This window comes from Panulirus ornatus, chromosome 3 (assembly GCF_036320965.1).
Source record: "Panulirus ornatus isolate Po-2019 chromosome 3, ASM3632096v1, whole genome shotgun sequence".
NCBI classification, from domain to species: Eukaryota; Metazoa; Arthropoda; class Malacostraca; order Decapoda; family Palinuridae; genus Panulirus; species Panulirus ornatus.
In genome coordinates, this window is record NC_092226.1 from 21,797,127 (window position 1) to 21,814,197 (window position 17,071).

The following is a 17,071-nucleotide window of genomic DNA, read 5'->3' on the forward strand; positions in this document are numbered from 1 at the left end:
GTATTCCATGTGTGGCGAGGTGGCGATGGGAATGAATAAAGGCAGACAGTGTGAATTGTGTGCATGGGTATATATGTATGTGTCTGTGTGTGTATATATATGTGTACATTGAGATGTATAGGTATGTATATTTGCATGTGTGGACGTGTATGTATATACATTGTGTATGTGGGTGGGTTGGGCCATTTCTTTCGTCTGTTTCCTTGCGCTACCTCGCAAACGCGGGAGACAGCGACATAGCAAAATAATAAAAAAAAGAAATATGTGTATATGAGTGGATGGGTCATTCTTTGTCCGTTTCCTGGCACTACCTCGCTGAAGTGGGAAACGGCAACCAAGTATAATAAAAGATTGAATAAATAATAGATATGGAAAATTGTATGGGAAGGTATTGATTGAGATGGTGAAGGCATGTACAGAGTATCAGAGTGGGGAGTAGCAATGTGGTTTCAGAAGTGTTAGAGGATGTATGGATCAGGTGTTTGCTTTAAAGAATGTGTGTGAGAAGTACTTAGAACAGATGGATTTGTATTTAGCATTTATGGATCCAGAGAAGGAATATGATAGGATTGATAGAGTTGTTTTGTGGAAGGTCTTAAGAGTATATGGTGTGGGAAGTAAGCTGCTAGAAGCAGTGACAAGTTTTCATTAAGGGTGTAAGACGAGTATGAGTAGGAAGAGAGGAGAGTGGTTTGGGTCCTATTGAAGGTCGGTCTGTAGGAGGGGTGTGTGATGTCCCTATGGTTGTTTAATTTGTTTTTGGACAGGGTGGTTAGGGAGGTAATTACAAGAGTTTTGGAGAGAGGGGCGAGTATGCAGTGTGTTGGGGATGAGAGGGCCTGGGAAGTGAGTCAGTTGTTGTTTGCCAGTGATACAGCACTGGTGGCTGATTCAGGTGAGAAACTGCAGATGTTGCTGGCTGAGTTTGGAAATGGGTGAAAGGAGAAAGTTTTGAGTAAATGTGAATAAGACCAAGGTTATTAGGTTCAGCAGGGTTTAGGGACAAATTAGTTGGGATGTAAGTTTGAATGTAGAAAAATTGGAGGAAGTGAAGTGTTTTAGATATCTGGGAGTGGACTTAGCAGCAAATGGAAGTGGAAGTAAATCATGGATGGGCAAAGGTTCTGGAAGTGATTAAGAATGTGTGGAAATAGAGAATTATCTCGGAGAGCAGAAATGGGTATGTTTGAAGGACTAGGAGTTCCAACAAAATTATATGGTTGTGAGGCATGGGCTATAGATAGGATTGTGTGAAGAAGTGTGGATGTATTGGAAATGGAACGCTGTCTCCCACGTTTGCGAGGTAGCGCAAGGAAACAGACGAAAGAAATGGCCCAACCCACCCCCATACACATGTATATACATACGTCCACACACGCAAATATACATACCTACACAGCTTTCCATGGTTTACCCCAGACGCTTCACATGCCCTGATTCAATCCACTGACAGCATGTCAACCCCGGTATACCACATTGATCCAATTCACTCTATTCCTTGCCCTCCTTTCACCCTCCTGCATGTTCAGGCCCCAATCACACAAAATCTTTTTCACTCCATCTTTCCACCTCCAATTTGGTCTCCCACTTCTCCTCGTTCCCTCCACCTCCGACACATATATCCTCTTGGTCAATCTTTCCTCACTCATCCTCTCCATGTGCCCAAACCATTTCAAAACACCCTCTTCTGCTCTCTCAACCACGCTCTTTTTATTTCCACACATCTCTCTTACCCTTACATTACTTACTTGATCAAACCACCTCACACCACACATTGTCCTCAAACATCTCATTTCCAGCACATCCATCCTCCTGCGCACAACTCTATCCATAGCCCACGCCTCACAACCATACAACATTGTTGGAACCACTATTCCTTCAAACATACCCATTTTTGCTTTCCGAGATAATGTTCTCGACTTCCACACATTCTTCAAGGCTCCCAGGATTTTCGCCCCTTCCCCCACCCTATGATCCACTTCCACTTCCATGGTTCCATCCGCTGCCAGATCCACTCCCAGATATCTAAAACACTTTACTTCCTCCAGTTTTTCTCCATTCAAACTTACCTCCCAATTGACTTGACCCTCAACCCTACTGTACCTAATAACCTTGCTCTTATTCACATTTACTCTTAACTTTCTTCTTTCACACACTTTACCAAACTCAGTCACCAGCTTCTGCAGTTTCTCACATGAATCAGCCACCAGCGCTGTATCATCAGCAAACAACAACTGACTCACTTCCCAAGCTCTCTCATCCCCAACAGACTTCATACTTGCCCCTCTTTCCAAAACTCTTGCATTCACCTCCCTAACAACCCCATCCATAAACAAATTAAACAACCATGGAGACATCACACACCCCTGCCGCAAACCTACATTCACTGAGAACCAATCACTTTCCTCTCTTCCTACACGTACACATGCCTTACATCCTCGATAAAAACTTTTCACTGCTTCTAACAACTTGCCTCCCACACCATATATTCTTAATACCTTCCACAGAGCATCTCTATCAACTCTATCATATGCCTTCTCCAGATCCATAAATGCTACATACAAATCCATTTGCTTTTCTAAGTATTTCTCACATACATTCTTCAAAGCAAACACCTGATCCACACATCCTCTACCACTTCTGAAACCACACTGCTCTTCCCCAATCTGATGCTCTGTACATGCCTTCACCCTCTCAATCAATACCCTCCCATATAATTTACCAGGAATACTCAACAAACTTATACCTCTGTAATTTGAGCACTCACTCTTATCCCCTTTGCCTTTGTACAATGGCACTATGCAAGCATTCCGCCAATCCTCAGGCACCTCACCATGAGTCATACATACATTAAATAACCTTACCAACCAGTCAACAATACAGTCACCCCCTTTTTTAATAAATTCCACTGCAATACCATCCAAACCTGCTGCCTTGCCGGCTTTCATCTTCCGCAAAGCTTTCACTACCTCTTCTCTGTTTACCAAAGCATTTTCCCTAACCCTCTCACTTTGCACACCACCTCGACCAAAACACCCTATATCTGCCACTCTATCATCAAACACATTCAACAAACCTTCAAAATACTCACTCCATCTCCTTCTCACATCACCACTACTTGTTATCACCTCCCCATTTGCGCCCTTCACTGAAGTTCCCATTTGCTCCCTTGTCTTATGCACTTTATTTACCTCCTTCCAGAACATCTTTTTATTCTCCCTAAAATTTAATGATACTCTCTCACCCCAACTCTCATTTGCCCTTTTTTTCACCTCTTGCACCTTTCTCTTGACCTCTTGTCTCTTTCTTTTATACATCTCCCATTCAATTGCATTTTTTCCCTGCAAAAATCGTCCAAATGCCTCTCTCTTCTCTTTCACTAATACTCTTACTTCTTCATCCCACCACTCACTACCCTTTCTAATCAACTCACCTCCCACTCTTCTCATGCCACAAGCATCTTTTGCGCAATCCATCACTGATTCCCTAAATACATCCCATTCCTCCCCCACTCCCTTTGCTTCCATTGTTCTCACCTTTTTCCATTCTGTACTCACTCTCTCCTGGTACTTCCTCACACAGGTCTCCTTCTCAAGCTCACTTACTCTCACCACCCTCTTCACCCCAACATTCACTCTTCTTTTCTGAAAACCCATACAAATCTTCACCTTAGCCTCCACAAGATAATGATCAGACATCCCTCCAGTTGCACCTCTCAGCACATTAACATCCAAAAGTCTCTCTTTCGCACGCCTGTCAATTAACACGTAATCCAGTAACGCTCTCTGGCCATCTCTCCTACTTACATAAGTATACTTATGTATATCTCGCTTTTTAAACCAGGTATTCCCAATCATCAGTCCTTTTTCAGCACATAAATCCACAAGCTCTTCACCATTTCCATTTACAACACTGAACACCCCATGTATACCATATATATATATATATATATATATATATATATATATATATATATGTATGTATGCAGTCTATTGTGGACGAGAGAGCTTGGGAAGTGAGTCAGTTGTTGCTCACTGATTCAGGTGAGAAACTGCAGAAGGTGGTGACTGAGTTTGGTAAAGTGTGTGAAAGAAGAAAGCTGAGAGTGAATGTGAATAAGAGCAAGGTTATTAGGTTCAGTAGGGTTGAGGGACAGGTAAATTGGGAGGTAATTTTGAATGGAGAATAACTGGAGGAAGTGAAGTGTTTTAGATATCAGAGTGGATTTGGTAGCGGATGGAACCATGGAAGCGGAAGTGGGTCACAGGGTGGGGGAGGGGGCAAAGGTTCTGGGAGTGTTGAAAAATGTGTGGAAGGCAAGAACATTATCTCAGAGAGCAAAAATGGGTATGTTTGAAGGAATAGTGGTTCCAACAATGTTATACGGTTGCAAGGCGTGGGTTATAGATAGAGTTGTGCGGAGGAGGGTGGATGCGTTGGAAATGAGATGTTTGAGGACAATATTTGGTGTGAGGTGGTTTGATCGAGTAAGTAATGAAAGGGTAAGAGAAATGTGTGGTAATAGAAAGAGTGTGGTCGAGAGAGCAGAAGAGGGTGTATTGAAATGGTTTGGTCACATGGAGAAAATGAGTGAGGAAAGATTGACAAAGAGGATATATGTGTCAGAGTTGGAGGGAATGAGGAGAAGTGGGAGACCAAATTGGAGGTGTAAGGTTGAAATGAAAAAGATTTGAGCGATTGGGGCTTGAACATACAGGAGGGTGAAAGGCATGCAAGAAATAGAGTGAATTGGAACAGTGTGATATACCAGGGTCGACGTGCTGTCGGTGGATTGAACCAGGGCATGTGGAGCATCTTTGGTAAACCATGGAAAGCTTTGTGGGGCCTGGATGTGGAAAGGGAGCTGTGGTTTCGGTGCATTACACATGACACCTAGAGACTGAATGTGAATGAATGTGGCCTTTGTTGTCTTTTCTTAGTGCTATCTCTCGCACACGTGGGGAGAGGGGGGGGGGTGTCATTTCATGTGTGGTGGGGTGGTGGCAGGAATGGTTGAAGGCAGCATGTATGAATATGTACATGTGTATATATTTATATGTCTGTGTATGTATACGTTGAAATTTATAAGTATGTATATGTGCGTGTGTGGACGTTTGTGTATATACATGTTTATGTGGGTGGGTTGGGCCATTCTTTCTTCTGTTTCCTTGCACTACCTCACTAATGTGGGAGACAACGTCAAAGTATGATAATAAGAAAAAAGAAAAATATTTCTTCATACTTATTCACTGTTTTTGGTGTTAGCAAGGTAGCACCTGGAACAGATGAAAAGAAAAAAGCCTTATTCACTCACAGTTATTCTCTATCTGTCATGTGTAATGAACCAAGCCCCACAGACCTTTGTGTGGGGCTTTCCCCAGTTGCTTCATATGCCGTGTATATACCACATCATTCCATCATTCACTCTGTCATGTGCATGCCTTTCACCTTCCTGCATGTTCAGGCTGTGATCACTCAAAATCAATCTCTCTCTCTCTCTCTCTCTCTCTCTCTCTCTCTCTCTCTCTCTCTCTCTCTCTCTCTCTCTCTCTCTCTCTCTCTCTCTCTCTCTCTCTCTCTCTCTCTCTCTCTCTCTCTCTCTCTCTCTCTCTCTCTCTCTCTCTCTCTCTCTCTCTCTCTCTCTCTCTCTCTCTCTCTCTCTCTCTCTCTCTCTCTCTCTCTCTCTCTCTCTCTCTCTCTCTCTCTCTCTCTCTCTCTCTCTCTCTCTCTCTCTCTCTCTCTCTCTCTCTCTCTCTCTCTCTCTCTCTCTCTCTCTCTCTCTCTCTCTCTCTCTCTCTCTCTCTCTCTCTCTCTCTCTCTCTCTCTCTCTCTCTCTCTCTCTCTCTCTCTCTCTCTCTCTCTCTCTCTCTCTCTCTCTCTCTCTCTCTCTCTCTCTCTCTCTCTCTCTCTCTCTCTCTCTCTCTCTCTCTCTCTCTCTCTCTCTCTCTCTCTCTCTCTCTCTCTCTCTCTCTCTCTCTCTCTCTCTCTCTCTCTCTCTCTCTCTCTCTCTCTCTCTCTCTCTCTCTCTCTCTCTCTCTCTCTCTCTCTCTCTCTCTCTCAGTATGTCCAAACCATTTGAGCACACCCTCTCAACTGTGTGAACCACACTCTTCTTATTACCATGCTTCTTCCATTTCCTGTTCTATCTATATCTCTGACACCTGTTTTCTTTAGGAACTCCCTTATGGGGATGGCCTTAGCAATAGTCTCCATAGTTGTTAAACTCCAGTGCCACTTCTTAGCCTTTAGTGCCTCATCCTTAACAAGCCATTTGTAGAGGGCAACTTAGGCACTGTGTTTTCAGAGGCTCTCACCTAATGTTCATTGTCCATTTATTACTCACTCAGTCAAATCATGTAATGTCCTCAAACATTTTATTTTCAACAGATCCACCCTTCTCTGCACATTTTCATCTATAGCCCATGCCTTGCATCTGTAAAACAATACTGGGATTAATGTGCCTACACACACACCCATTATTGTCCTCCCTTATAACCTCTCTTTTGACACATCTCTACATTTCTAAAACGTTGCCCCTTTACCTACCCACCTGCTTTCACTTCCATTGTTCTAACTGATGGGTTTGAGCCACCAGCTTTGTTTCAGTCCTGGGATATATTAAGCTGTTGTTGATGTCTTTTATAAAAGGTGTGGTATATATTGTTGAGAAAAAGATATGCAACAGATTCCAAATGCACAGTCAAAAGATGGTGAAGAAGAGGAGAGAAAAAAATTTTGTGAAGAAATCTTGAATGACTACATTTTTACAGATGATTTTCATGTATTTGAATAGGTAGTGTGACTAATGAAGAGGATCAAACTTTTGATGACCTAGAGCCACCAGAGAAAATGAGCAGGAATGAGGAATTGGATGCTTTTCTAGCAAAGAAAAAAGAAAGTAACACCTGAAGCACAGAATACAATCTCCTCACCACAAGAAGTCAAGTTTTTGAAGAAAAAAATGGCTCATGGTGTGCAACAACAAACACACATATTTATCGGAGAAGATATTTTTGCAATGCTAACTATACTTCCAACTAGTGCAGAGGCAAAAAGAAGTGCACATTTTTGAGAAAAGACATGACTATTGTTAAGTTCTAACTGATGTTTAGATATTTTATTTTTTCATTTTCTTATGAGGAAAACCTTTTCTTAGAAAAGTATTTTAAGTGTCCCTGGGGATAGGGGAGAAAGAGTACTTCCCACGCATTCTACGTGTGTCGTAGAAGGCGACTAAAGGGGACGGGAGCGGGGGGCTGAAAACCTTCCCCTCCTTGTATTTTAACTTTCTACAAGGGGAAACAGAAGAAGGAGTCATGCGGGGAGTGCTCATCCTCCTCAAAGGCTCAGATTGGGGTGTCTAAATGTGTGTGGATGTAACCAAGATGAGAAAAAAGGAGAGATAGGTAGTATGTTTGAGGAAAGGAACCAGGATGTTTTGGCTCTGAGTGAAAAGAAGCTCAAAGGTAAAGGGGAAGAGTGGTTTGGGAATGTCTTGGGAGTAAAGTCAGGGGTTAGTGAGAGGACAAGAGCAAGGGAAGGAGTAGCACTACTCCTGAAACAGGAGTGGTGGAGGTATGTAATAGAGTGTAAGAAAGTAAACTCTAGATTGATATGGGTAAAACTGAAAGTTGATGGAGAGAGATGGGTGATTATTGGTGCATATGCACCTGGGCATGAGAAGAAAGATCATGAGAGGCAAGTGTTTTGGGAGCAGGTGAGTGAGTGTGTTAGTAGTTTTGATGCATGAGACTGGGTTATAGTGATGGGTGATTTGAATGCAAAGGTGAGTAATGTGGCAGTTGAGGGAATAATTGGTGTACATGGGGTGTTCAGTGTTGTAAATGGAAATGGTGAAGAGCTTGTAGATTTATGTGCTGGAAAAGGACTGTTGATTGGGAATACCTGGTTTAAAAAGAGAGATATACATAAGTACACATATGTATACCAAATTGGAGGTGGAAAGATGGAGTAAAAAAGATTTTGGGTGATCGGGGCCTGAATATGCAGGAGGGTGAAAGGCGTGCAAGGAATAGAGTGAATTGGAACGACATGGTATACTGGGGTCAACATGCTGTCAATGGATTGAACCAGGGTGTGTGAAGCGTCTGGGGTAAACCATGGAAAGTTCTGTGGGGCCTGGATGTGGAAAGGGAGCTGTGGTTTCAGTGCATTATACATGACAGCTAGAGACTGAGTGTGAATGAATGTGGCCTTTTTTGTCTTTTCCTAGCACTACCTCACGCACATGGGGGGGAAGGGGGATGTTATTTCATGTGCGGCAGGGTGGCGATGGGAATGAATAAAGGCAGATAGTATGAATTATGTACATGTGTATATATATGTATATGTCTGTGTGTGTATATATATGTATACATTGAGATGTATAGGTATGTATATTTGCGTGTGTGGACATATATGTATATACATGCGTATGTGGGTGGGTTGGGCCATTCTTTCGTCTGTTTCCTTGCGCTACCTCGCTAACGTGGGAGACAGAGACAAAGCAAATAAAAGTATTAAGGAATGTGTGTTCTGTTTATTTTTTCTGTACTGTTTTTCATGTAAAGGACATTTAGTATAATCCCATTTTAGAGCATTCTATTTCTTACCATTTCCATTAATTAATCATTGATAAAAAAAGAAAGTATAATCAATTGTTTTTTGTCAGAAATTATTTATTAACCATGCCCTCTCCCATGCCCTGTTTCTCAAAATGTAAAAACAACACTTTTACAATGTCATCATTCTTTTACATATGTTGGTGTAAGTTCATTGATAATGTTTTCAGATTTATATCTTCATTTTTGCTGAAGTATATTCAGTGTGTAGTGTTGCAATTCATGTCTTATATCCCCAGGAGTGGTGAGGCAGTATTATGGGGTCACCGACAAAGCAATACAGAGACTTTCTACCAAGTGAATGCCACTCCTCGCCCTGGCTTGCCCATACCCTCAGACATAATGGCAAAGGTTCCCCACCGGGCTCGTCGCCGTCTGGATCGAGACCACAACATCACTCTCCTTTAGGCTCACTAGGCAACACCCATATGGGAAAGACCTTCTTTGTTCTACACAGCAAGAATCACTTCTTTGCTGTATAATGATGAAGATTTTACATTCGCTGAATGCCAGACCAAAGATATTCTTATCTACATTCCAGTAGTACCCAGTGTTAGCTTTTCGTATGTGATGAAGTCAGAAATTATTAGCCTTTGATATATTTGAATGAAATTTTCAAGGAGCTTAAACAGTGTTCAGTCAATTCTTTTTTAGCCCATTCATGCTTCTTTTGAAGACTGCATCAGAAAGTGTCGGTGCCTACTATCAGAAAATGACAATAATCAGTAATGTCACGTATCTTGGACTGTTCATCTCTGAGCTTCATTTTTTGCTGGCAAGAGAGCAGAACCCGTCCTTCACGTTGCCAGTGACAACCCCACTGAGGACACCTCCAATGCTACATCATTATTTGCATGATACTATCTTTATGTATTGAGCACATCCAATGTTGACCACTGCCAATGTGTTCTGGATACACATGTTAGTCTTCAGCCTAGATGAGTAAACTTGATGGGAAGACATAGTGGCCATGTAAGCCCACTCTTGATAACACTTAGCTTGGCAGGTGTGGGGTAGACTCTATAACGGCATCCTGGCAGTGGGAAAGGGGCTAAGTTGATCAGTGGGAAGTACTAAGTAGCAGCGAGTCCCTTTCTTAGGGATTTCAGTACTGGTACAGATATTTATATCTACAATGCATTACTTCTGCTACAGTGTCATGTGTTTCTACAACTCAAGTCATTTTATTGTACAGTTGTTTAATGGAATATTAAGACAGATTTATTATTCAGTATTGTACAGCAGTATTTGAATATATGTGTTGCTTTATTAATATTTATAGTGTTTTCTGTTTCATAATGGTAATATTCTTGTAGTTGACATCATAAGACTTTACATATACATATATATATATTCTTAAGAGTCCATGGGGAAAATGAAACACGATAAGTTCCCAAGTGCACTTTCGTGTAATAATCACATCACCAGGGGAGACATAAAAGAGAAATATGACAGTCAGTTGATATACAACGAAGAGACGTAGCTAGGACGCCATATGGTAAACATGCAATTTGTCCTGGACAATCGCATATTTACCATATGGCATCCTAGCTACGTCTCTTCGTTGTATATCAGCTGACTGTTATATTTCTCTGTCTCCCCTGATGATGTGATTATTACACAAAAGTGCACTTGGGAACTTATCATGTTTCATCTTCTCCATGGACTCTTAAGAATATACTTGATCACGTGCAAAATTGTGATCCTTTTCAATATATATATATATATATATATATATATATATATATATATATATATATATATATATATATATATATACACATATATATATATATATATATATATATATATATATATATATATATATATATATATATATATATATATATATATACATATATATATATATATATACACATACACCATGGCTTCAACTTGTGACGTTTTGACTTCAGATGTTTTGGACCTAGACGTTTCAGAATTGGGATGCATTGTATTGAATGCAACATGTATGCTTCAGCTTGTGACATATTGAGAAAAGGAAATTATTTTTGCCTTTATGTTTTTCGTCAAAAAGCCTTTCCCCAAAATAATGAAGTATTTCACCATATTTTGAGGTATTTGTGGAGTTATCATGCATATTTAAGGATGTCATAGGGAAAATGCTATACAGTTCATATCCCACCAACTGGCAAAATACATTTGTGTTTGTTGTTACTCCATTAGTACGCAGCCAAAGTAAGTGTAGGCATTTGAATATATCTGGAGGAAATGTTAGAGGTACTTATGGAGTACAGGACATAAGGCTATTACTCTTAAACTTGAATTGGAAGTGCTAAGGAGGTTTGATGTAGGTCACAAACTCACACATCCAAGTCTTTAAATCCTGCTCACTCCTTGCTACCTTCATATTTTTAATGTATTAAATAAACTTTAATATTACAAAATGTTTAGATATTTTCAGGTAGTTACATACTTATCATTCATATTTGAATGATGTTATGACAAAATACATTTCACTTATGTTCCACCCACTGGTAAAATACTTTTCTGTTCATATCCCACCCATTAGTAAAAAACAATATAATTGAATGCTCATTCTTGCCACAGGTACCTCTTATTTTTTATGTGTTTAGAGAATATTGATGAGGAAGGAGGTAATGATATCAACAAGAGTTGTCTAGATGGCAATGGCTTATTTTGGAAAAGAATGCAAACCAAGACCTTCATTAGCAAGGAAGAAAAGCCCTCATGCCCTCATTACCACATCTGGCAAGTTTTCATTAACATTTTCACCAGTATTTTAGCAGATATTTACATGACTATTAGTCCAAGAGAAGGAAAATTATACAGAAAAAATATATGAAAATACAATTTACCATTTCATTCAGCAAGTATATTTAACATTTTGTTGTGGTCACTTGGTAAAGTTTGTATAAGCAACTATATTTTCTTTGTTGTTAACATAGCTATTTGAACTTTACCACCCATCATCTCCGTTATTTTGGCATATGTTAGTAATTATAAGTTCATGATTTTGGTCATAACCGACTGAAGAGAATGTTGTTTAAAAAAATGTGTCAGAAGTATGTTCTGAACATTTTGCTATCGACACTTCCTGATTACCAAAGATGGCATTGCTAATTAGCATTCTTTCTTTTGATGTGTAGCCATTCAAATTCCTTCATTTGATGTTTAGCCATATCAAACTCTTCCACTCATATTGTCCATTATTTTTGCAAGTATGAAATAAATAATTTTCTTGAGTTAGACGAGAACTTAATGAAGTGATGTGTAGAAAAAAGGAAATACATGAAAATGCATTTTCCCATTGGTTATAAATACAATGTTTTGCCATGGACACCTTGGTCCTTGGTAAATATAGCGTAGGTAGCCAGCGTTCCTTTGTAGGATACTTACATAATTGAAATCTACCTCCTTATTTCTCCATTATCTTTTGTAGTTTTAAAGTGATTATTAGCTTAGGAGAACAAGTAAAAAAAGATATTCATGAAAATGCTACTTATCGACTGTATGTTGAACTTTTGTCATTGCTACATACTGCCTCTTAAAGATGGCATTGCTGATTAGCATTCTTTTGTTTGATGAGTACCTGTTCCAACTCCAATACCCAATTTCTCCATTATTTTAGAAGAATCTTGATAATCATTAGGTCATGAGTATGGTAAGAAAATATGAAAGAGAAGCACATAATTCTAAATCATGTATTAACAAGCGCCCAATTTTAGTAGTTTTTTCTATTTGACTTATCATGTGTGACCTACCAGTGTGACCAAACAGTTCTAATTTACTTTGGCTTAACATACATGTCTAACTTGAAAGTAGGAGTTGATTATCATCTTAAATCAATGATGAAAGAATGTGATATATATTGTGTTTAACTTTAATTGTCTCATGTCTATTCTGTACTTAGATATGAAAAATTTTGGTTAGGAACACAGCCCACTTACATCATGGGCTTCAACTGCTCAATTTACAGTGGTGTTGACTTGATACAGGTTGTCCAAGAATGTAACCCTTTCATGAGTTAAGACTCTAGTTTATATAAAGACTCTGGTATATATATATATATATATATATATATATATATATATATATATATATATATATATATATATATATATATATATATATATATATATATATATACTATCCCTGGGGATAAGGGAGAAAGAATACTTCCAATGTATTCCTTGCATGTCATAGAAGGCGACTAAATGGGGAAGGAGCGGGGGGCTGGAAATCCTCCCTTCCAGTTTTTACATTTCCAAAAGAAGGAGCAGAGAAGGGAGCCTAGTGAGAATTTTCCCTCTTAGGCTCAGTCCTCTATTCTTAATGCTACCTCACTAACTCAGGAAATGACCCAATCAGTGACACAGTCACCCCCTTTCTTAATAAATTCAACAACAGTACCATCTACTCCACCTGCCTTTCCACATTTCATCTTCAAGCTTTCACCTCCTCTTCTCTCTTTAGTAACCCACCCTCCATGACTCTCACTTTGCACACTACATCAACCTAAACACCCTACATCTACCACTCTATTATGAGACACATTGAAAAAAAAAAAATTCTATATATTCACTCCATCTTATTTCTTCATCACTGCATCAACGCTTCCCCTTTTGCCCTTTTCACCTATGTTCCTATATCTCCTCTATTTTTTTTGCACATCATTTACCTCCTTCCAAAACATCATACTCTCCCTAAAATTTACTGATACTTGCTTACCTTACCTCAGCTCTCATTTGCCTTCTTTTTCAACCCCTGCACCTTCCTCTTCCTGCCACTTACCCTCATACATCCTCCAATAATTTGCCCTCCTTCCCTGTAAATACCATCCAACCATCTCTTTTTTTTCTTTCTAGCAGCTATGCTTCTTCATCCCACCACTCTATACCCTCTCTAATCTGCATACCTACCACCTTTTGCATGTCACATGCATTTCTTGCACATGCCAGCATTGCTACCATAAATACCTTCCTTGCATCATTTGCTCTTTCCTTTTGCCATTTTCCACTTTCTCTTGCTATTTCTTCACACAAGTCTCTGTTCTATGCTTGCTTACTTTCATCATTCTCTTCTCATTGACATTGTTTCCTCTCTCCCAAAAACCTCTACAAATCTTCACCCATGCCTTCATAAAATGTGATAAGATATCCCACCCCTCTCAGCACATTTACATCCAAAGGTATCTTTTACACACTTGTCATTTAATATGTAATCCAATAATGCCTGCTAACCATCTCTCCTACTAATATGTATGCTTGTGTATGTCCTTTTTAAACTAGGTATCCCAGTCACCAGTCCTTTTTCATCACCCAACTGCACAAGATGTTCGTCATTTCTATCCATAACACTAAATACCATATGCCCCCACTTATATCCTCAATTGCCACATTACTCGCACCTACATTTAAATCATCCATCACTGATACTGAGTCTCTTATGTCAAAACTGTTGACATACTTAGAAACTCCCAAAATTCTTGCCTCTCGATCTTTCTTCTCATGTCCAGTAATCACCTATATTTTGCCATCGACTTTCATTTTTACTCAAATCAATCTAGAATTTTATTCTTTACAATATTGCTCCCACAACTTCTGCTTTAGGTAGTGCTCCTACTTCCTTGGCTCTTGTCCTCTCACTAACCCCTAAATTTACTCCTAAGGCATTCTCAAGCCATTCCTCCCCTTTATCCTTGAGCTTTTCTTTCACTCACAGCCAGAACATCCAGGTTTCTTTTTTCTCAAATGCACTACCTGTCTCACTTCTCTTCTCATCTTGGTTACATCCACACACATTAGACATAGCCTGAGTCTTTAAGGAGGATGGGCACTTCCAGCTTGTCTCCTTCCTCTGTTCCTTCTTTTAGAAATTGAAACACAAAAAGAGAGGGTTTCAGGCCCCTGCTTCCACCCCTTTAGTTGCCATCCACTACATGCAGTGATTAAGGAGGAAGAATTGTTTTTCCCCAACCCCAGGGATATATATATATATATATATATATATATATATATATATTCTTTCTTTTTCTTTTAAACTATTTGCCATTTCCCGCGTTAGCGAGGTAGCGTTAAGAACAGAGGACTGGGCCTTTTTTGGAATATCCTCACCTGGCCCCCTCTGTTCCTTCTTTTGGAAAATTAAAAAAAAAAAAAAATGAGAGGGGAGGATTTCCAGCCCCCCGCTCCCTCCCCTTTTAGTCGCCTTCTACGACATGCAGGGAATACGTGGGAAGTATTCTTAATCCCCTATCCCCAGGGATATATATATATATATATATATATATATATATATATATATATATATATATATATATATATATGTATTATCCTTGGGGATAGGGGAGAAAAAAACTTCACGTATTTCCTGCGTGTCATAGAAGGCGACTAAAAGGGGAGGGTGCCGGGGGCTGGAAATCCTCCCCTCTCGTCTTTGATTTTCCGAAAGAAGGAACTGGGAAGGGGCCAAGTGAGGATTTCCCTCAAAGGCTCAATCCTCTGTTCTTAACGCTATATATATTTATTTTTATTCATTTTGCTTTGTCGCTGTCTCCCGCGTTAGCGAGGTAGCACAAGGAAACAGACGAAAGAATGGCCCAACCCACCCACACACACATGTATATACATACACGTCCACACACGCAAATATACACACCCACACATCTCAACGTATACATATATATATACACACACAGACACACACATATATACACATGTACATAATTCATTCTATCTGCCTTTATTCATTCCCATCGCCACCTCGCCACACATGGAATAACAACCCCCTCATGTGTGCGAGGTAGCGCTAGGAAAAGACAAGAAAGGCCCCATTCATTCACACTCAGTCTCTAGCTGTCATGTAATAATGCACCGAAACCACAGCTATATATATATATATATATATATATTTCATTTTTTTTTCTTTTTTTTTGCCGCTGTCTCCCACGTTTGCGAGGTAGCGCAAGGAAACAGACAAAAGAAATGGCCCAACCCACCCCCATACACATGCATATACATACGTCCACACACGCAAATATACATACCTACACAGCTTTCCATGGTTTACCCCAGACGCTTCACATGCCCTGATTCAATCCACTGACAGCACGTCAACCCCGGTATACCACATCGATCCAATTCACTCTATTCTTTGCCCTCCTTTCACCCTCCTGCATGTTCAGACCCCGATCACACAAAATCTTTTTCACTCCATCTTTCCACCTCCAATTTGGTCTCCCACTTCTTGTTCCCTCCACCTCCGACACATATATCCTCTTGGTCGATCTTTCCTCACTCTTTCTCTCCATGTGCCCAAACCATTTCAAAACACCCTCTTCTGCTTTCTAAACCACGCTCTTTTTATTTCCACACATCTTTCTTACCCTTACATTACTTACTCGATCAAACCACCTCACACCACACATTGTCCTCAAACATCTCATTTCCAGCACATCCACCCTCCTCTGCACAACTCTATTCTGTTCTCTCAACCACACTCTTTTTATTCCACATCTCACACCACATATTGTCCTCAAACATCTCATTTCCAGCACATCCACCCTCCTCCGCACAACTCTATCCATACTTCACACCTCGCAACCATACAACATTGATGGAACCACTATTCCTTCAAACATACCCATTTTTGCTTCCCAAGATAACGCTCTCAACTTCCACACATTTTTCAACACTCCCAGAACTTTTGCCCCTTTCCCCACCCTATGATTCACTTTTGCTTCCATGGTTCCATCCGCTGCCAAATCCACTCCCAGATATCTAAAACACTTCACTTCCTCCAGTTCTTCTCCATTCAAACTTACCTCCCAATTGATTTGTCCCTCAACCCTACTGTGCCTAATAACCTTGCTCTTATTCACATTTACTCTCAGCTTTCTTCTTTCACACACTTTACCAAACTCAGTCACCAGCTTCTGCAGTTTCTCACACAAACCAATCACCAGTGCTGGTTCACCAGCGAACAACAACTGACTCACTTCCCAAGCTCTCTCATCCACAGCAGACTGCATACTCTTTATATATATGTGTGTGAAAGAAGAAAGTTAAGAGTAAATGTGAATAAGAGCAAGGTTATTAGGTACAGTAGGGTTGAGGGTCAATTCAATTGGGAGGTGAGTTTGATTGGAGAAAAACTGGAGGAAGTGAAGTGTTTTAGATATCTGGGAGTGGATCTGGCAGCGGATGGAACCATGGAAGCAGAAGTGGATCATAGGGTGGGGGAGGGGGCGAAAATTCTGGGAGCCTTGAAGAATGTGTGGAAGTCGAGAACATTATCTCGGAAAGCAAAAATGGGTATGTTTGAAGGAATAGTGGTTCCAACAATGTTGTATGGTTGCGAGGCGTGGACTATGGATAGAGTTGTGCGCAGGAGGATGGATGTGCTGGAAATGAGATGTTTGAGGACAATGTGTGGTGTGAGGTGGTTTGATCGAGTAAGTAACGTAA

The 17,071-nt window shown here is 40.1% G+C and overlaps 1 protein-coding gene across 1 annotated transcript in view; it reads left to right on the forward strand.

Moving 5' to 3' along the window:
• Window positions 1-9,954, forward strand: part of HPS4 (Hermansky-Pudlak syndrome 4 protein) — a 244,267-nt gene extending 234,313 nt beyond the window's left edge. Inside the window, exon 12 of the mRNA XM_071685274.1 lies at window positions 8,861-9,954. Within this exon, the coding sequence (XP_071541375.1) occupies window positions 8,861-9,029 (169 nt within the window). The 3' untranslated portion in view covers window positions 9,030-9,954. The remainder of the gene's footprint in view (window positions 1-8,860) is intronic.
• Window positions 9,955-17,071: the final 7,117 nt, after the last annotated feature.